General features: G+C 44.0%; 1 protein-coding gene across 5 annotated transcripts in view; it reads left to right on the top strand.

Annotated features, from left to right (window-relative positions):
- PDE5A (phosphodiesterase 5A) overlaps positions 1 to 19,419 on the top strand; it is a 111,267-nt gene extending 91,848 nt beyond the window's left edge. For 4 of the 5 annotated variants that reach the window (XM_081075763.1, XM_081075766.1, XM_081075762.1 and 1 more), the window contains 7 exons: positions 456 to 543; positions 4,254 to 4,354; positions 5,892 to 5,969; positions 8,112 to 8,175; positions 12,016 to 12,090; positions 13,449 to 13,532; positions 15,309 to 19,412. In XM_081075763.1, the coding sequence (XP_080931889.1) occupies positions 456 to 543; positions 4,254 to 4,354; positions 5,892 to 5,969; positions 8,112 to 8,175; positions 12,016 to 12,090; positions 13,449 to 13,532; positions 15,309 to 15,446 (628 nt within the window). In that variant the 3' untranslated portion in view covers positions 15,447 to 19,412. Of the gene's footprint in view, positions 1 to 455; positions 544 to 4,253; positions 4,355 to 5,891; positions 5,970 to 8,111; positions 8,176 to 12,015; positions 12,091 to 13,448; positions 13,533 to 15,308 lie in introns of all 5 variants that reach the window. The other variant, XM_081075764.1, reaches the window with a different exon arrangement.
- The last annotated feature ends 2,036 nt before the right edge of the window (positions 19,420 to 21,455 follow it).

The following is a 21,455-nucleotide window of genomic DNA, read 5'->3' as shown; positions in this document are numbered from 1 at the left end:
TTTCTTACACGAAAGCACAAGGGAATACGCTGGCCTTCAGCCTTATTTCACAGGAAAAGGCCAGCGTGGACATTTGTTTCACATTATGAACTAATTATAGTTTTCAAATTGAATATTGTCACAACTATTTCAGAGACTATTTTTTCATGTTTAGAGAAATTAATCCTTTGTCCTCATCCCACGTACAATTTCAATCAATATTAAAATCAATGAGATTGTTCACATTTTGAACCAGCAGCAGCTATATGGATATTTGAAAACAATTTGACCTTTATATTTATTTCCCAGAGGTCACCTCACTCTTTTCTCAGCAAAAGGTGAAAAAAGCGTCGGTTTGATGAAGTTTGTGAAGTAGCCTTTTTTAGTTAACCAAAAGAAGAAATCAATAAACTGGCATATTGTGGAAACTGATCATTATCTCTCTTTTCTTTCTTTCTTCCACAAAACGTTTTCAGAAGTGAGCACCCTCTTGCCCAGCTCTACTGCCATTCCACCCTAGAGCACCACCATTTCGACCAGTGCCTGATGGTTCTCAACAGTCCGGTAAGCACTGGACTGCAGCGGTGCAGTCTGAAGAGCTGTATTTTTAAGCTTTGGCTGTATGCCCAGCATTATGATTCTCGAGCGTGCTTTATTCCTTTTTGGGTAAGGAAGGCAAAGCCGAAACACTGAGCTCCTCCCTGCCTCACTTCTCTAGACACCCAAACTGCCAGTGCGGCCTGGTAACAGAGGCTTGTCACTCACCTCCGCGGGCTTATTCCAAACTATTCCAAAGTAGAGACAAACTGGTGTTTTATGGCTCTCAGTTCATTCTGCTTTTTTGTTGTTGTGAGGGCGACAAATGAAATGGTTGGTAGAACTCTGAGGTTTTCTTTCACAGGCGGTACCTTTTCCTCTTTTTATTGAAACTTCTGACCATGAACAAACTGTCAAGGAATAAAGCAATTCAACAGCTTGGTTAAATGACTATTTATCAATCAGTGTGTGACATGCTGTGCTGCACTCATTTATGGTAAGGAAAATAAGATTAAGAGAATACAAAATGATAGCAATGGCTGTCTTTGTGTAAATTATTAATACTTTCTATTGTCTTATTTTGGTTTCTCCATTATTCCCGCTCTCTGTTGTGTGCATGTGTTACCATCATAATAAGAAAACATGACAGTTCTAAGTACTGTGTTGCACAAGCACAACACATGGAATATAATCTTAAAGCGGTTTTACCCCCACCTCTTCATGGCCCCCCAATGGAGCTGGTTATCCCCTGAGCTTTAGAAGGAAACGCAGGGTGGCCCATGGCTTTTCTGGTCACTTTCTCAGCTACTTCAGGTCTCAGCACAGAGTGTACGATTCTCCATTTAGAAACCAGAACATCTAGTCCCGTGTAATTGTCCAGATCTTGACCTTGGTTTAGTTTCAAGTTCTCCCCTTACTGCCTGGTGGTTTCTTTCACCCCCTACCTTGTGTTTCTTCCAATTCCTCCAGACCCCCAAGTCCCCATGGAGCGCCATCCCCTCCAGACTTGGAGGACAGAGCAGAAGGGCCAGAGCGTTCTCTGCACCCTGGTACCACATGAGTCGCTCACTCATGGTGGCTGCTGGGCGCTGCAACCGCGTTCTTCTCTGATGGGTGATTTCATGATCCTGGCCGAATATCCTCACGGCGGGTGTTTTCACCAGACGTCCCCTCATATGAGTGACCATGTCTGTCCCATTTATCACCGTATGGCTCCTTCCTCAGCTCCTGGAAACCTGATGGTTCAGGGTCAGCTCCTTCCTGCGAAGGTTTCCTTGAACAGGAGAGCACTTAAATCAGTCCTGTGCCTCCAAAACTCAGACAGTGCAGGCCATCCCAGAGCAGCGGCCTCTCTGTCGCGTTTTGCCTTCTAAACTTTCCAGACAGGAACTGGACACAAGCCCTGCATTGCCCCACCCCAGCCCACTGCACTCTGAAGACACGCAGGGACGTCCAGCTCCTCTACTGGAGGTGGAGGGGACACACTCACCCCTCACTCAGAGCCTCGCTGTGGGGGAAGGGCAGCTCCCTTACAGATCCCACTCGTGGTCTAGTAAAGCCTGTGATTGCTTAATGTAAATGCATCCATTCACGTGCGGTTGGCAAGCAGGGGGCAGTGTCAGCATAATGTGTGAGCTGTGTTGTCATACACACGTTCTCCTGGGTGAGGTGCAGGTGAATTCTGCAGGTGAATTCTGATCTTCAGCGAGAAAGGAAGCCCTTCATTTGGTGCCGGCACTGCAGCCCTCACCCTTCTGTTGCAAGAACACTGGACACGGCCGTCGCCCACGGCGACCCTCCCTTTGTTCTGCTGAGGGCTCCTGGGAGGTCGCTCATCCCTGGGTGCCCCATAAAACTGCCTCTGGGCCCCACAAACCAGCGCTTCCACGTGATGGTTTTCGGGCACCTTTACTGTCCCCAGCGGCAAGCCTCCAGGGCCAGCCTGGCTGCCTGCATTACCTCTGGACGTGCCCAGTGCTTGGCGTGCTCTGCGCTCTGGCTGTAAAGTTGTGTGGGCTTCGGGTGGTTGCCCCAATACTGTTTTTCCCATGAGCCACGTTATTTTTAGTGTGTAGTTTTTTTTTAGAACTGAGACTTTTCAGGAATGTGTATTCGTGGCATAGCAGAAACATCTATACGTCCTTGGAATTTACTATCCGTGTCCTCCGGCAAAAACTTTCATTTTAATACCCTGTTCAGTTTTTTAAAGAAAATATGCTAACCTTCTTTTAAAAAAGCATAATTAACAGTATTCCTATCGTGACCTCCTCTGTTATTTGATGAGTTACTACGTAATGTGTAATTACTTAACATGACGTGGGAGGAATGCGGTTGTATATGTGGCTGGCCTCAAAGCCTAAGACCCATTAGTACATTCTGTCTTCTGAAGCACCGGCACATAAGGATTTAGTTTCTGCCTTGGGAAGGGGATATAAAAATATAACACCAACATGGTTTTATCTTACAATAAATGAAAGTCTCAGAAGGTATTTTCTGGATAGGTTTCTGTTTGGTCCAGAATCTACAGTGATTTAATATTTTACATAATGTTTATGGTTGTACTCACAGCCTCGTCAGTTAGATCTGTGCCTAATTCAGCATCTAATCCTCCGAGCACAGGTTTTGGCCCACCAGGCACACTCGCAGTCCCACTTTCAGGACCAGTCCTTTTCCTCCTGCTCCCTGCCCTGAGCCTCTGGGCTTTCCTAGTCCTGAGGAGCAGGAAACACACCTGACTCAGTTTACACATGTTGTTTGAGCATATTCTGAGCACCCAAGTCATGTTTTACTTAGTTCAAGATTAGAAAGATGCCTTAAATCACAGGCAAGAAATACAAAATGGTTAGGTAGTACACACTTTTGATTATTTGCACATGGAATAGCCACTGTTTAAATCAGGGGTGTCCAAACTGCGGCCTGCGGGCCAACTGCGGCCCATGATCTATTGTTAATTGGCCCGCAGCAAATTCCAAAAATATATTTAGTTTACTTAAATAAACCAGGTGAGGCAATACGTACTTCACCTCGAGTGAGTGGCCCGGCTGTTTGTGTATTTTACCGCATATGGCCCTTGGTGAAAACTGTTGAAAAAAGTTTGGACACCCCTGGCTTAAAAATTCTTCATAGGTACTCAGTCCACGCTCGCCCTATACCAGCAGGAAGCTCTGTTGGCTCATGCTCTCCTCCCATCTGTGTCGGCATTCTCCTAAGGGGCACACAGTCTCCCCAATACTGATTAAGTTAAAACCATAAAATTTGCCCCAGAATGTAATTGGATGTATGACAAAAGCCACAGGAAAATGGTTTTGTTAATCACCAATTGTTTAAAAGTTTCACCACTGTGGTCTTCATGTCCGTTAATGTGGCTTTGGTTTCTTTCAGAGTTTCATTTGCAGTTAGATTGCCCAAAGGAAAAGGAGATGCAGTCAGATTTCAGGCCTGCACTCAGATCTAAGTCCTCAGGTGTGTGTGGTAGTTGGCAGAACTCATGTCTGTAGGGAGATACACCATCGGGAAGCTGTGTTTTCTTACATGATAAGGCAGTGGGGTGGGAGCATGGAAGCTAAGCATTACTTCATGGGATTTACTGTAAGAAAGCAGAGGTCCCCCACATGCGTGAGCTCGGAGTCCTAGGTGCTCGCCTAAGACTTGTGACGATTTTCAGATTGTGTATTTGTCAGCAGCGTCTCCAGGTGGAGTGCTAACAATGGTCTTCCTTTCTCTCCTTTTTTATCAAGGGCAATCAGATTCTCAGTGGCCTCTCCATTGAAGAATATAAGACCACGTTGAAAATCATCAAGCAAGCGATTCTAGCTACAGACCTAGCTGTGTACATTAAGTAAGTTGTTTGCCTTGTTTCAGTCTTTTAAACCCCACATTGGGAATCGTTAAGATGGCAAGGACAGAGGCGCTGGCAGAGCTGTCATGGGACTATGGAGCAGTTTCCAAAGGAGGCTGAGCAGTCCATTGGCTCACGTAGTTAGTACTAGAAATACAGAGCATGGAGTTAATTTCGATGTTAATCCTCTGCTGTGTCTCTGAAGCCCTGTACTAAGCAAATGACCGTCTCAAGGTCATTCCAAGGAGGTTCTCCAATCTAAAGATTATATAGGCCCTTTGCTTTTCCTACTTTCCTCCACTCCCCCAACCTCTGACTATTTCACGATTCCTGATACTGCCATCCAAGTGTCCATGGGTGGGCAAAGGAGCTGCAGGCCAGACAAGTCAATATTGTTCCTTTTTATTTGATTTTGGCCAAAGAAGAGTACTAATGTAGAACTTTAAAATTACTCACTCAAAAACTCGAGTGGGCACTGGAGTGAGACTTGCGATGTGTGCCTGCATCGTGTGGGCAGCCTGTGGGGTGTGGGAATGAAGGCAGCAGGTGGTCACTTTCCCTGGGGATCCCCCTCCATAAGGGGTTCATGTCTGTGCTTTCACCACTCTGTGAGAAGGGCAAAGGAGTGGGGTGAACACATGGGCGCAGACATCACATATGCTCTGTCGTACATCTGAGGGCAACTGCACCTAAAGTGTCTGCTTCTTCGAATTTTGGAGCACTTTAAAGTCAGTCAGGGTCATAAAGAATTGAGTCAACTTCACCTGCTTCAAAATGATTGGCGAATAAAGATTATAGATTACTGAGAGTTTGACAAATACCTGTAACCACAGAGCCTTCCCACCCTTTCCAGGCCACAAGGGTCTCTCTTCTAAACCGTTGTGAAACCTGCGTTTCCTTTGTGGTTCTTAAGCGCAGACAGTCAATCTTATGATATGACTTTTCCTGTTTATCTGGTGTCTGTGGCTAGATGTTAAACACTCTGAAAAGATTGATGTCTTATAACTTCCCGAGATGCTAGCAACGCTGGGCGCATACAGGACGTAGTCACCACAGGTGTGAATGGCTACTCGTTCCATCGTTCTCGGTCTTTTTTTGACAGCTTTATACGGACGTAGAGTAATTATCATCAACTTTTTTTTTACGCTACATCATAACATATGCGTTATATGAAATTAAACTGAAACCATATAGATCTTATGCCATTTAAAATTTCTTAAATTATTCTTGGCATCACGTTTTTTACTTCATGTTGTTTCATTTTCTTAAAATCATGTTCAAGAATTGAAATTACCCTTATTTATGATCTGTACTAGGTGAGGTTTGATGTTTCATCCAAAGAAAATGGTACAGAGGGGAAAAAATGAGGTAGTAAAGATTTTTAAATGATGATTTTTTTTTGTTGTTGGGTTCTAAGATGAGTAAAAACCATTAGAGATGTATTTCCCCAAAATTGACTTCATGATTCTTTGTAGACTAAGAAGATGAGAGCCTGGGGACTCCTCATAACTTCCAAATGTTTTCCTTTATTTTCAAGGAGGCGGGGAGAATTTTTTGAACTTATAAGAAAAAAACAATTCAACTTAGAAGACCCTCACCAAAAGGAGCTGTTTTTGTAAGTAAGCTTACTATCCTTAAAGCTGAAGTTTTGCTTCGCAGTTAATTTTACCACTATCAGATTTTCTTGCAATCATCAGTTTCAATGTGATGAGCTTAGAGGCTGTCAGAATTCTCCATTGTTATACAAAGGGTCGAATATGGGTATTCAGCAGAAAATAAATGAATTTGAAAATTGAATAAATCCCTCCTTTGTTCTAGAAGGAGCTTTAGAATGTGGTACAGCATCAGTACACTGCTCGCGGGTTCATTGTTCATATTCCCAGTTCTTTGGGACGAAAGAGCTGAAAATAGCATCCTAGAGACTCAGGGTGCAAGAAGGTGGCTGTGAAGTGTTTCCTTCCCTTGCACGATGGCCGAAGAGCACAGTCGGGGCTAGAGCGCTTTCAGGTTTTTGTTCTTCTTCCGCGTGCCCTGCCCTGGCCCCTCCAGCCAGCCGGGAGTGCCATCCCTTGGCTATCACCATGACTACCTTGCTGGGCAAGAATGTGTCCATAAGAAAGAACAAAGTCAATTGGAAAGATGTAGCAATACTAAGGAGAGTGCTGTTAGATTCTGAAGTCAGCATTTCTTTAAGTAGATTATTATTTAGCATTCAAAGACACACACGATAAGGAAACAATACACAAACGCCCAGCTGTCTGTCCTATAGTCAGGCTTCACTTAATAGTCTCAACATGTTTTTCTGAACAGCACCTTAGAAAAGGGTAGATATGCTACTGTGATTAATGCACGGCTCTTAATAACAAAAAGGAAATCCAAGCAATTCCAAGTGTGTGCCTCAGTTTCCTCTGTCCTGCCCTCCTCCTTGTGGCTGGGGGAAGCAGTTCTCGGGGGTCTGTGCTCAACGTCACCTCTTGAACCCTTTGCTGTGCTGACTGGGTTAAGGTCCTATAGGTACAGCATTCGCTGGGGGAGGCGTGTTATTGAAACCCTTCATGCAAAGGTCTAAACCAGGGGTGTCCAAACTGCAGCCCGCAGGCCAACTGCGGCCCACCATCTGTTTTTAATTGGCCCGCAGCAAATTCCAAAAATATATTTAGTTTACTTAAATAAACCAGGTGAGGCAATACGTACTTCACCTCGAGTGAGTGGCCCGGCTGTTTGTGTATTTTACCACATATGGCCCTTGGTGAAACACTTCACAGCCACCTTCTTGCACCCTGAGTCTCTAGGACGCTATTTTCAGCTCTTTCATCCCAAAGAACTGGGCATATGAACAATGAACCCGCGAGCAGTGTACTGATGCTGTACCACATTCTAAAACTCCTTCTAAAACCGTTTACACCGCCAGTGTAAACAGTGGTTAGAACTGTCCGCTGCACTCACTTCTCTCAAGAGAGTCGGTGTAAGGGACGGAATAGCGACAGGAAACCAATTTCTTTGTGAGCTGTGTACATTTAGGTTGGGTTTTCCAAAAGGGACAAGTGATTGTCCTTTATCTTGAGTGTCTGTATCACATCGATGGCCTTTTGCCTGTTTCTTCAAATGAAAAGGATTAAATGGCACGTATTTGGATCGGACATGGGAAACACCACATAGAAGTCAGCGCCGTTTTCAGGCAGTAGTCACAGTACTAAGTTCTAGGGGCCAGCCTCGTTCCTCTGCTCTAACAAGAGAAGGACCGAGAGCACCGTCCTCCCGTTTCCTTCCCTCGGCTTCTCCGGCAGACACTGCTTTTCACGTGGAAGTCACTGCATGTGGGAGCGAGTTAGACCACCCGCTGTAATTCCCGCTCTCAGGACGTACAGTAGGATATCCAATGTTATCTTTTAATGGTTATTATTAGTAAGCGATGTGTTTTCATCATGCCGCCCCTGAGAGTGGAATACCAGCGTGGAAAAAAAAAAAATAATAGCAGGCAAGTTTTGCCCAAACTTTAATAATTTCTCCTGTGCCATCTGGGTCTAAATGAGGCAGTTGGAGGGCAAATTCCAATCGTTGGCTGGGTAAACCATGACCCTCTGACATCACAGTATCATCCCCATTTCTATTTAAATTCTGTTTCTTTAGTCTTTATAAACTGCCCTCCTGTAGCTCAAAGGGTTTGATTTAGCTGTTTTACTAGTAGCTATTTACTGAGGTTCTATGTTCTCATCAAAGTAAATGGGACTTACTGGGCACCTTTCTCCCGTAACAGAGCAATGCTGATGACGGCGTGTGATCTCTCTGCGATTACAAAACCCTGGCCCATTCAACAACGGGTATGTCGCTTAGTGACATAGAAGTCACTAGTAAAAAGTCAAAATAAGACAATCTTTTATTCTTAAAGGGAGCTTCGGAAGTATTCATAGAACTTTTTGTTTAATTTTTAAGTATTAAAAGAACATAATTGGACATAAACAAGATTTCTTTTTTAGGAGATTCATTAGTACCTAATAATATTTGTAAGATGTATTAAGAGAATATCTATCTTAACACAGCAAAACCCTAGCTGTTAGTAAGTTTCAATTGCAGACTACTCTGCCTCACATAGAGATGTTTTTAGCAAATCCTTTTAATAATGGAAGAGGGAAAGATTTGTATTTTCATTTATCCTTTTTTAATTCTGACTCAGATGCTAAAAAGATAGAGTAATGAGTTTGGGGTTCGGACAAAGCAATACCAGAAAGCCTTTATAATTAAAACAGTTTGGCGCAGGTGACAGACCCGTGGAAGTCTACAGAATTGCACAGAACATTGAGAATTGCATAGAACATTTAGTATGTAATGAAGATAGCATTTAAACTAACTGAGGTAAAATAGGCTTTTCACTAAATAATAGTAGGATGATTTTTCCATCTCCATAGCCAGATGGCAAAAGACAAAATCGTATCTACTCTGCACACTTAAATTCTAAATGGTGCACAGGGTCCAGTGCAGAGAATTGAACCACACAATAACTAAATAAAAACATTTGTGGATTCTTATGTAACCTAGGAATGAGAAAATTTTCCTAACTGGGGCTCAACATGCAAAAGCAATAAAGGAAAAGATTGATAAGTCTGAATCCGTAAAAATGAAAGAAATAAAAATTTTGCATGGCAAATGATGCTATAAGCAAAGTAAAAGACAATGAGAAACTGGTAAAAAATATTTGCAACTTCTACCTGATAGATAGTTAATATCCTAATATTAAAGAACTTATAAAAAATATAGAAGGAAAAGGCCAACAACCCTACGGAAAAGGGGGCCAAAGATTTGAACAAAAAGTTGATAGAAAAAGAAATGAATGGCTCTTACTCAGTTGAAGAGGTTCTCAGAACCTCAATTATAAGAAAAAATGCAAATTAAAACTCCACTGACACACACACACAAACTTGTACAGAATCTCATAATAGATTTATTCCAGATAGTCAGAAAGTAGAAACAAGCCCAGCCTCTGTCAACAGGAGGATGGACAGACATACTTAGGGTATTCTCCCTACCACGGAGTACCGCTCAGTGCTAGAAGGAAGCAATCATTGACACCTGTGGCAGGTGGATCCCTCTCGTAAACACCACACTGAGCCGAAGAAGCCAGACACAAAAGAATACATTTTGTGATTTCATTTACATGAATTTCTAGAATAGGCAACACTAATCTATGGTGAAAAAAATTGAGAGAGCGGTTGTGAGGAGAGGGAGGAAAGAAGGGGCAGGGATGGACTGGGAAGGTGCACGAGGGCCCCCCGGGGTTGGGAGGAACATTGTGTATCTCGGATGGGTGTGTGTTACATGGTTTTATGCGTTTGGCCACACACTGAACAGCATACTTACATTCCATGCAGTTCACAGTATATAAATTCTACTTCACTTAAAAAAAAACAAAAAACTGATACCATTTCTCAATCGTCCAGTTGTCAAAAGTCCAAAGGTTTTACCACATGCTCTACTGGAGAAGCTGTTGGGAAAGCAAGAAATGCAAAATACTGTAACCCTTTGGAAGGATATAAATACACACAGCTACTTACTGTTACTTCTAAGAATCTTATCCCAAAGATATACTGGTGAGAATATAACAAGATATTTACACAAGGCTATTTGTTTTAGTGCTGTGATAGGCGAGGCTGGAAATAACCCAAATATCCATCATCAGGGTACTGACTGAGGGACTTGTAGTCCATTTATACAATGAGTTCTATGAAATGTGAGAAGAAATGAGGGTTATCTACATATGACTATGGAGTGAGTGCAAGGGTGTATTTTTAAGTAGAAAAGGAAACAAACCAGAAGAGTGAACCACAAAAAAAAAGGTAATGATTTCCTTATAGTTGGAGCGGGGAGCAGCACTGAGACAACAGACAGGAGCTAGAACTCCTTGAGTGTACTTATTCTGTGGTACAGAACTGAGACTGCGTTATCTTCATTCAAAGTCTTGTTTACAATTGCCAAAACTTCATGTGTTACTTATTTCAGAGAGCAGAGCTGGTAGCAACTGAATTTTTTTGGAACCATGTAAATAGCTTTATAATGATAAAATCAACTTGAATTTTAAATGTCATCAAACTTTGACAGTAAAATGAAACAAACCTGATTTTGGTTGCAAAATCACACTGAGAAGGACTATTTCATCCCAAGTGACATTAAAACAATAATTTGACCATGCATTTCCAGTAAGATGTACCATAAAAAGAATTACCAGAAAAACCCCTAACGGTGTTTTCAGTAATCACATCACTAGTGGAAATGTTGTTTAGATAGATATTCAGTCACTATTGTAGGCGATGTGGGATAAAACCAAGTGAGGAATTAGACTGGTGGTGTTGAGAACTAGGGTTTTTAGGTTCAGAGGAAAGATGCAGGTCTGAGGGGGAAGAGCTTATGCAGAAATCCTGCAGCCCTGAATAGGAGTCAGAAACAGTAAGAACTGCTGTTGTGTCCTGGCTCCATCCCCTAAAAGGGCTTAATGACCCACGTGGTGAATGAACACACCTGGTGACCAGATGGAGGTTTCTAAACACCTCACTTTAAAGGATCGCAGGCCCCACAAACAAATGGCCAGATTGCGGTTCTGAAGCAGGAAACATGCCAGGTGAGCCCAGAGCACCTTGTAGCTGGAAGCAGGGAGGTGATCAGAGACGGAGGGTCTTGTGCAAAGAACAGAGAGGCCGCTAAATGACCTCCCACTGGCCAGGATGGAACAGTTGGAGCATAAGGAGGGCCTGAAGTCCATTAAATGTGTTTAAGTTCAAGAGTTCAAAGTAACAATAAAAATAATAAAACAAAACCTTCCCTGGTCATTTTGGTGGACAACCAAGTTATTTTTTTTTAAATGGTAATTAAAGAAAGTCAAGCATTTCACCTGCTTTTCTGTAAATATGGTTGTACTTTAGGGTAACTAAATAATTGATGTGGGGAACTTTCTCTATTGTATTTCAACAAATAAAGGAAAAGGAGTGGTAGCTTGAATATCACCATTTCGTAGCCCCTGAGTAACTGGGTAGATGAGGTCCGTGAATGGCTCCTGATGTCACAGAAAGAAGCAGCCAGGCATCGTATAGCCCTTGACACAAGTACACAGGACGGCCTGACGTCCTCATGGCAAAACAAACAAATAAACAAAAACGGGAAAAATTCCAACCTCAACCTAATCCAGCCTCTAGAGCTCATGACCTGTGCCTGGAAACCCAGGGCACAGGGAAGCCTGAATGACACCACAGGAATGTGAGCGGCACCATCCAGACAGTGGAGAGCTGCAGGATCAACAACAACTAACTTAGAAAGACTACTTTTAAAAAGAGAGGAGGATCCTGCAGATTGGAAAACTTAAAAGGCGTATCTGGGGACTGCAGTCTATGCGCCTGATTGGCACTGCTCTTCGCAGCACATGGCCTGACACGGGACTCGCTAGTTTATTCCCACTAAGAGCTAACGTTGAAATAACATGTTACTTTTTTCTGTGTCTTTACAGACTCTAGCCTTTGTGGTTTGCATGTAAAGCAAATGAAATATAGTTTCTACTCCTTATTACTACTTTATTCTAATTTTACTGATGGGATTGAAAGATACAGATTTCAGATTGCATTATCTCCATTCAAAGTCTTGTTTACAATTGCCAAAACTTTCTGTGTTATTTATTTCAGATAGCAGAGCTTGTAGCGACTGAATTTTTTGACCAAGGAGACAAAGAGAGAAAAGAACTCAACATAGAGCCTACTGTAAGTATGACACTTTGTTGGTAGGAATTATTCAAGTACTTTTCTATTGTAAACTTTCTATGCTTCAATGAGTTCTTTACTTAGGGATGTAATTTCTCATTTTAATTTTTGAAACATTTTTCTCATTAGAAGTATACATGTTTATTACAGAAAACAAAAGCAAATAAAAAAGACGCCTTGAGTCATATTATACCTACTTTTCTATCATTTGCTTTTTCCATTTAAATATCATGAGCCACTTTTCATTGTAACAGAAGCTCTTTCGTGCATTATTTATACTGAGTACAGAAGTAGGTGTAACTATAACATGCCCACGTCCTTCGGGGTAATGTTTGCCGTGTTCACTCTTACAGATGACACTGCGACAAACATCTGTGTTAAATGTGTGCCCGTTTCACTATCTTGTTAGGATATGTTCCCTGAACAGCTGTGTTGAAGGGCCCACAGCTTTCAAAGGTTTCTTTTTCACATAGAGGATGGATCTGTAAAAATAGAAGGAAAAGATTCTTCTCAAGCCATTGCTCTCTTTTGGAATGAGTGTTTCCTGACAATGCAGCAGTCATGTTTTCCGAAGCAGATGAACATGTAATGGTTAAGAGAGGCCCCTCCTGTGTGCAGCCCCCCCACACTGCTCTGTGTCCTCCACAGCACACCTCTTGTGTGTCACTTGTCTCTCAGTCACTCCAGCTTCTGTCATGTAAGATGGGCTTGCTCAGAAGCTGCGTGGCATGGTGGCCACGGCAAAGGAGTGTGCGTCACTTTAAACGAGCCCCGAGGCAGACTCGCTGCCTCCCGGCATGCTGGGCGCGTCTCGTCTGGTGCTCCAGTCCCGAGCGGTTGGCATGAGTGGCAGCGGCATTTGCACAGTCCGCCCTCAGACGCTGTCTGTGTGAACTGAACTCTGATGAGCTGTGGCCTCCCGCCTCCTCCCAACACGGACGGTGTTTGCTTCCCCGTCAGCAGGCGACTCAAAGCCTGTGCGTTCTCCAAACTCACATCACTGGGTGATTCCGTGTCACCAGTGAACTTGAGGCCGTAGGTCGACTCTGGGTCCGTGTCAAGTCTAGGTTGGCTCAGGGTCGATGGTCACTTCTAGGTCAGCAGTCGGCTCAGGGTCGATGGTCAGCTCTAGGTCAGTGGTCAGCTCCAGGGAAGGTGTGGGGACTGTCATAGCCGGGATGGAGGGCAGGGGATCAGGACATCTCTGAGCCTGGGGAGTGCGGGAGACCCGCACAGGTAAGGAGGCAGGTGGGCCGGTATCAGGCCGTGCTCAGCTGCCCCGGCGACTCGTCTTCATGGAGCCCATGTGCTGTATTCTTCCAGCAAATGCATCTGTGTCTCTGTTTCTGTGTTTTCAGGATCTCATGAACAGGGAGAAGAAAAACAAAATCCCAAGTATGCAAGTCGGTTTCATAGATGCCATCTGCTTGCAGCTGTATGAGGTATTTGTGTGAAAACTACCAACTTGTTACACTCAGTGTCATGCACTAAAACCCAGAGTGAGCTCAAGTGACTGGTGCTAGGCTCATATTTATTGTGTCTTTCGCCAATGAACATGCTGTGTGCATTGAACAAGGAACACATATTTACAATTTGTCAAAAACTTTAATTCGTCAGTGTATAACTACCTACTGTGTGCTCAGCTCTGGCAAACTGCCACAGGGAATACTCTGTGCACACTGGGTTAACACTAAAAAGCGGAAGTTTTAGCCTAAAGAAAGAAAAGTGATTACCCACCTCTCTTGTATACTGTAGCTTTAATGTTAAGAACACTTTTTTATGAGGCTGGAAGAATACTGCAAGTTTCCATTTCCAGACACCTGCTGGTTGGGATTTTGATTTCTTAGGTAAAGAATTCTCCCTAAAACATCCAGTTTACTAGTTTATATGTGTATGGCCCAAGTCCATACACATATAAACTAGTTTTAAAAGCTTAAATAGGAAACTATCTTAAGTTTCATCATGGGAAAGAGCATTTACCGTGAACTTATTACAATGTCAAGGCCATTCCAGGGGAAACCCGGGAATCTTATAACCCAGACATTTCCCAGATCCAGGAACTGAGTGTGAAGCTCATCTTCCAAGGGATGGAATAGCTGCCCCAGGCGGGCAGGCCACCGGGAGTCCAGTTCTCTCCTGAGTCCAGGGTTCTAGCCATCAAAGGGATTTAATAAAGAAGCTGCGGCCACTGAGGGAAAGAGGAAAGGACCGGAGACGCAGAGGGAGGGTCTCCGTCTCCACTGTGCTGCTGGTTTGCTTCCTTGCAGAAGTGGCCTCAACAGTTCCCACTACCCCTGAATTTATGTTCTTTCCATGGCAGACACTTTCCTAAGTGACGGGACTAGGAGTTCCTCAGCTGAAGACATTAATGTCCCTCTTGGTTTTCTCTCGTTTTTGGAAATAGAGTCAAAATAACAGATGATCCATGCCAGAGGTTCTTTCTGCATTTCATTTGTGTGCAAGGATCCATGTCCTTGAACCTGCTCTTAAATTCTATGCATGTTGATAGGTATTTTTTACTAGTATTTACGACAGAAGTAATACTGTTCTCATTATACAAAAAGGTAAAATCACTTATCATTCCACTACCCGGGGATCCACTGTTCACATATCAGTGTGTACACTCTGCCATGTTCAGTTAACAAAAATCGCTCGTTACAATTCATAATATATCACAATGTACAGCTTTCTATGTCACATGTTTTTCTCTGACCTTGTTAAACTCTGCAAGATAGTAACACAAGTTCCATAACCTTGTTGAATATTTAAGTCAGTGTTTCTCTAGTGTAAGAAATCTGCAGTGAACATTGTTTTATCACAATACTTGTAGTTGCTAAATAATAGTTCCATACAGAAGTATGAGCTAACTCTTATTATATTCTTGGATAAACATTGACATAAGCACATTGTGTAAAACCTTTTTGTAGAAAAGCACAAAACAAATCCGCTCCCACTAGTCCCGGTCAGGGAGGGCCTCCTGCCCAGCGGCCCCACGCGGCCACTTGCAGGGCTCGGTGACGTTGGCTGAAGGGTGTGTGCTCTGGTCTGTATCCCCAAGAGGAAGCTCTCCGAAGTCCTAAGTGATCTCCGTGTGTGCTCATGTGGTGTGAAGCCCCATCGTGGCCGGTGGGGACATGTGTGGCCCTGGGGTGCCGGCCTGGGGACGGCTGCTCCCTCCCAACCTGCCTTCTCAGGGCGCACTTCCTTTCTTTCCCTAGGCCCTGACCCACGTGTCGGAGGACTGTTTCCCTTTGCTGGACGGCTGCAGGAAGAACAGGCAGAAATGGCAAGCGCTGGCCGAGCAGCAGGAGAAGATGCTGGTGAACGGGGCCAGCGGCCAGGCCAAGCGCAGCTGAGGTCCACCCGTGCGAGCCTGGCTTCCAGACGCACATCTGCGTCCGCCCGGGGTGCTGGGCACTGTCCAGGTGTGGTGTGTGCTTCCACTGCTGTATTTTTATTTTTGCACAACTTCGAGAGCACAGCACGCAGTGTCTTTAGGGGACCCTTCCGTAGTTCTGTGTATTTGTTTTATGCCACTGAGCTGAGCTGACCGACACGTGGACGCCTCGACCACCTGTGCACTGAAGGTGTGGGCTGCGTCCTCACCCTAGGGGTGGGGGTTTTGCTTGGAGAGTTTAAATGATTGGTTTTGTGTTTTTGGAATTACCAGTCTTTCATGAATGTTTGGAATCTTTTCTTTCTCGAAAATAGGCTAGGAGCAAATTGAATATGATCTGTGCCATTTAAAACCTTGGAGGGTAAAGAAAAATTGTGGGCTGAGTGGATTTTAAGGAGGAAGAGGGACATTTATCAACGATGTATCACATTAACAAAAAAGTTTAAACTCTGAAACGAATGGAAGGTACTGCAGGGCCGTCTTGTAAAGCAAAGGTGTCATTGAATTATCACTAATTTTATTGAGAGACCAGTGGGACCCAGAAATGGAATGTGTGTCAATTCCATGGGAAGACACTTTCGAGAGGCAATAAGTGTTTCGAATATGGATTCCCTTTTTTTATGTGACTTCCTCATTGTTCATTTTACAAACCATTGTTCATAAGTGAACAATTTAAGTCTCAACAGAAAATCAAGAAAACAGGGATCATTAGAGCACAGACCTGACGTGAGATATGCCAATAGGTGTGAGGATACAAAACAAATCCTTTTTTCTTTTTTTTTTTTTGTTTTGGGTTTTTTTGTGTGTCAAATGAAGGACAGAGACAAGCTTTAATTATATAAAAAAGCAAAAGGCTGTCCTTGGCATTGGGGTCAAAGATTAAATCGAGGGAGCATCTGGTAAGAAACGTGAGGCCGTACTGAGTTTCTGACTGACAGGCTGCCCTGTTGGTCTATGGGACCAGTCACCCCAGAGGCACAGCACTTGGGGCACGTCCCCTGACCTGGCCCTTGCTTGCAGGTGGTGGCATTTACTTCTCACAGCTGTTGGTAGTTTAGAAAACGTTAACATGTGCTTAGAATTGGAGCCCATTTCACTGGTATTCCCGACAAGTGTGCTCCTAACACGTCTTTACTGAGCGGTGGAGAAGTTGAGTCAGGCCACTGCTCAACACATGATACCTGGATGTGTGAGTAGGAAGAGAGCTGTTTAATGTGTTAACTCCCTTCCCCACCCACCAAAAGTTTCTGAGCTTGGATGGAAAAATCTCGGGGTTATGGGAATGCAGGCTTCTCAGAGACTTTTCACTAAAACATGTTTTCCATTCGTATCGTTTTCCTCTAAACTGCCTAAAATTCAACACGTTTGCTAAGTTTTTAAAATGGAGTGTATATATGTATCTTGACATAATGTAGCTTTATTCTTACCAGTCAGATAAAAGGGGAGTGGGTGGGCCAAACAATTTGTATGGCTGTTATTTTGTAGTGGTAAAGGCTAGTCTAGAAAGTTATCGACCGTTTAATGCTATATGTATTATTGTCACAATACATGTATTTTCAGGATGTTATTCTATTTTTACTTTATGTCATACAGATGAGATCTGTAAGGTCCCTCTTGGTGGCACTGGAGTGTAAATTACAGACTGTCACTGAAATAATGTGCCCACATACTGGTATACACATAGTTCCTTAGTGCAGAAAACTGTTTGAAAAATAACAGTCTTTAATAACCTATCTTTTTACTGTACACATGTGACTTAGCAATAATGCTAAAATCTGTCGTCACACACTTTAGTAGTTTGTTTAGACCCCTCTGATATATGGCCCTGAGATTTTTAAAAACATAGTAGGCTAAATGGATGAGATAGGTATGTGTGTCATTTTAACAAGCAAAAAGACATATTTAGATTAGAAATTGTTTGGTTTACCTTTAGATCATGATTGATTTTACTTTACTAGTTTAGAAATTAAAAGAAGTTGGGCAATGCCATGCCTATTTTATTGTTGGGTGTTTTAGTTCATACAGAAGTACTTCTTTAGGACTGGTTAGTTGGTTCAAATAATTTTTAGGAGACTCATTCCGTACATGGTTTAATACTTGGTACATGGGCACAAATCAGAGTCTTCATTCTCATGTGAATACTTCCTTTCTGGTATCTTCTTAAATTTGAAAAACCTGTCCTTACAGTCCTACCCACCTGACCCTGTATTTATAGCGCCCGTGACTAGCAAGAAGTCGCCTGTGTACCTGATTAGATTGTTTTTGTTACAGCTGAGTAACATCACTCCATCTCAATTCAGCTTTCAGCCCGAAAGGCCCCACTGTGTTACTAAGTTGTTGAAAAGAGGTCTGTGAACTTGCCTGGCCTTGGATATTTCGGGACTGGCTTTGGCCCGTCACACCTGTGTGACCTCGGTAGGTCACTGAATGTCCGTGCGTCTGGACACACTGTGCCATTAAGGGGGGGTGCCTGGGTGGAAGCCTCTGCCGCATGTCACGGAGGAGTCACAGAAGACAGCTCCTGTGCCAGCCCTGCTGGGCCCTGGAAACATGGGGCGACAGAGCTTGGTGATCTCATCCCACATGTTACTTCTTAGGTTGAGTTTCCAACACTGAAAAACAAAAGAACACATTTATCCGGCTTCTCACGTAGACGGCCGGCGAGTGTGCGGTTCAGAGCTCTGTGGTTCGGACCCTGGCTGGCGATGTCACCACGGAGCGCTTGCTGGTTACGGAGACCCGTTTCCTCCACCAGCAGAGCAGGTCTGGAGACAGGACGTGTGTGAATGTGGGAGGAGCCTGGTCACAGATACATTCTTGCCTAGCAGTGAAGCGCCTTTATTTCCAGCGTAGAGCACAAATGTTAGAACTTCAGTTTGGTTTTCCATTTCACTGTTTGTCACCAGATTGTACTCCTAGAACTTCACAGGCCATCATGTTTTGTGTTTACAAGGGCGACTCACGGTGAGAGGGGGCCACGTGTACTACCATCCTCTCCAGGGAACAACTGTAGTTACAACAAGGCACTAGAATTGAATTGCTTGGTATCAGACGCGCATGGACCTGCTCGAGTCCCTGCCACATGCCAGGCACTGTCCCAGCCATGGGACAGCGCGGTGACCTCACTCTGTCAGGCTCCGCAGTCTGCCAATGTAACGTGAGCACCTAGGCTACGATGGCACTTCTGTTTTCCTCTGTATCATGCGTTATACAGCTCCCAAGGACCATCTTTACCTGGAACTTACTAAGAATCTGTCAGTGGCCATGCAAAGATGACTCACTCAGCTGCTGAGGGCATGCAGCTCGCTCATGTACAGAGCAACTGCTGTACGGAGTTACGCGTCCCACTCTGTACGTTGTTTTTCCCTACGCTAGCCAGGTAGAGATCGCTCAGCATTCTGAGTCTGTTAAACTGTCGTTCTGGACCCTGCTGCTCCATCACAGGGAGCGAGGAAGAAAGGAGTAAGGCTCTCTCTGCCCGTCCATAGACTTCTCAAAAGCCTGTGTAAACATGTCTGAATGAATGTGACTGAAAGTGATGTAAATAGTTGAAAATATAAATTTCTATTACAGTCTAAGAAAACCTTATGAATCACTGGCCACTGTTAATACCTATTTGTATTCTTAGACCTTTTCAATATATTTGAACAAATATATAGTTTCTGGCACTATTTTTGTACTAGGATAAAGGAGTTACTATGTACATTATGTTTAGCTTTTCAGTCATTTTAAATAACAGTGACTGTTGATTTCTGTCTCTCCTCTCCCCCCATGAGAAGCGTTTCAGAGACAATCCCGTGAGGAGTCCTTACTTGGACGGTCACCATGAAGCCACGAGATGGTCGGGTGGTGTCCACTGTGCACTCTTCACCTGTCAGTTGTTTCCTCATTTTGCCATGCTTTGTAACAATAAAAAGAATGAACGAGTAGGTATGAGTATGATGTGATTATTAGGGGCTTTGAGTTTTACGGTGGGGGATTCTTAGAGGATGTGGGTTTTCGGCAGGTGAACGGGCCTGAAAGTTTGAGGGGCTTTCATCAAGCTAACCTGCGGTCCTTTAGCCGAGAAAAATGAGGTTTTGCAGAATCCTCTCAGTGGCCTAGATTCCCTCTGTAGGTCTTTTTATTAATATCCTTCGCTACCAACCAGAGGGCACGCTTTTCCACACGTCACTTCCAGACCCCAGCAAGTCTATGCAGGGTGGTTATTACCAGCCTGCTGTTGCCTGAGGAGCCAACACTAAGGGGTGAAACACTGGCCAGATGGCATGAACTGGTCTGGGCCCAGATCTGTCTACTTTCAAAGCAGATGTTTACTCCACTCAGTTCTCTTTTCATTTTAACTGTGAAAGGTCCCAAAGCCACTCTTAGTGGATCAGACAGGCTCGCTAGAAGCGTCAGAGACGAGATTTACCTCGCCCAGCAGGCTCCCAGCTCACACTCTTTGGTTCAGCTGTACTGGCTGCCTCCCCCAGGCCCCAGACACCTGAGCTGCAGAGCTGCTGGCCTAGAGGCTGCAGGTGTAGCTCAGCGCGGGCTTTCTCGGTCATTGTTCAGTTCGGGACAAGCGCAATAAAGAGGCTGTGCTAATTCGCAAAGCTGAAGGCAAACAAAAGGACAGCTCACCGAAAACAGGATTTTAGATGTTCTGACCACCAGAGAGCACCAGAACTCATCCTCTCTTTCTTGGGACGAAGAACAAACTGCTTTTGAAAACATGTTTACTAGCTAAAAAAAAAACAAAAGGGGGAAAAAAATCAATGGAGAAGTACGACTTACTTCCCGTTATCCAGGGATCATTTCTTCATGATTTCCTCCAAACTGTGATCACCCCACATGTCTCCCATTGTCACTCAATATTCCGACCACAGAGACCTGGTTCCTCTAGGAGGACAGAGAAGCCGCTGTCAGCCCTTCTGAACCCACATTCTTGCTGTGCTGCCTCCTCAGCAAACAGGGGCCCAGGTTTGATATTGCAAATATCAGAGTACGGTTTTTAGTTTTCAAGGCATGGAACATTAAATTAACAAACACTTGGAACTCTAAGCTATATTCAGCCTTGAAAGGGGAAAAAAAAAAACCTGTACGTTTCCAATTCACAAACCATTTGTTCAAAATAGAAATCCACAAGAGTTACGAATGGAAGCAAAATAATAATAATTTGAATTAAATCTGACGAATTAAATGGCATGCATAATTTCCTTTTCCGGTTTGCCTCATTTTAAGTGTGCGTGAGTATGTGAGTGTGTGTGAGTGTGTGTAAGTGTAAAATAAACAGCATCTAAGCTGACTCCACCAGCTGACAGCATTCCCCATGGCACGTTTTGCGGTTCCTCCTTCTAACCTACGAGAGAAGACTACATGGCTAAGGGGGGAAAGCAACGGACAGGGGCTGTCACAACAGCTTTCAACTTGACTGTCTCCTCTATCAACCACTCTCAGAGCCACAGTTCACTTCCTATCACTTCCCCTCACCCAGCAGCAGTGTTTTTAGCTTTTATACACCATCTATCCAGCACATTCCTACAAGAAACAAGCTTCTGCCTTTACCACTCAGCTCTGCAGGTCAAGAATTCCGGGGTCTCACTCATCTGCCTGGACCAAAGAGGAAAGGCAGAGTCAGTCGGCGGTAACCTCGGCCACAACCACGCTCTCCAGAGCAGCCAACAGAAGCCGGTGCTGTGGGCGCTCTCCTGAGTCTGTCAGCAGAAGGAGGACACTTCCTGGGAAATGAAGGCAGGGCTATGTCCCCTCGTTTTTCCTTCTTTCTCAAAACCTCTGTTGACTTTTCTATTCTGGCTCTACCCCCTCGGCCTTCCAACATACATGATTCTCCCCTGTCCTAGAAATACCTGCCTGAATCACACAGCCCCTCCAAGCTGCCAGCATCTAGCATTTGTTTTTGTACCCTAAAGGTGTTCAGTAGATACTGACAGAAAGAATAGATTTCCATCCCTTCCCACTTGAC

Source organism: Rhinolophus hipposideros, assembly GCF_964194185.1.
Source record: "Rhinolophus hipposideros genome assembly, chromosome: 16".
Taxonomy (NCBI): domain Eukaryota; kingdom Metazoa; phylum Chordata; class Mammalia; order Chiroptera; family Rhinolophidae; genus Rhinolophus; species Rhinolophus hipposideros.
Note: the sequence above shows the minus strand (reverse complement) of the source record. Positions and strands in the feature narration are given on the sequence as shown.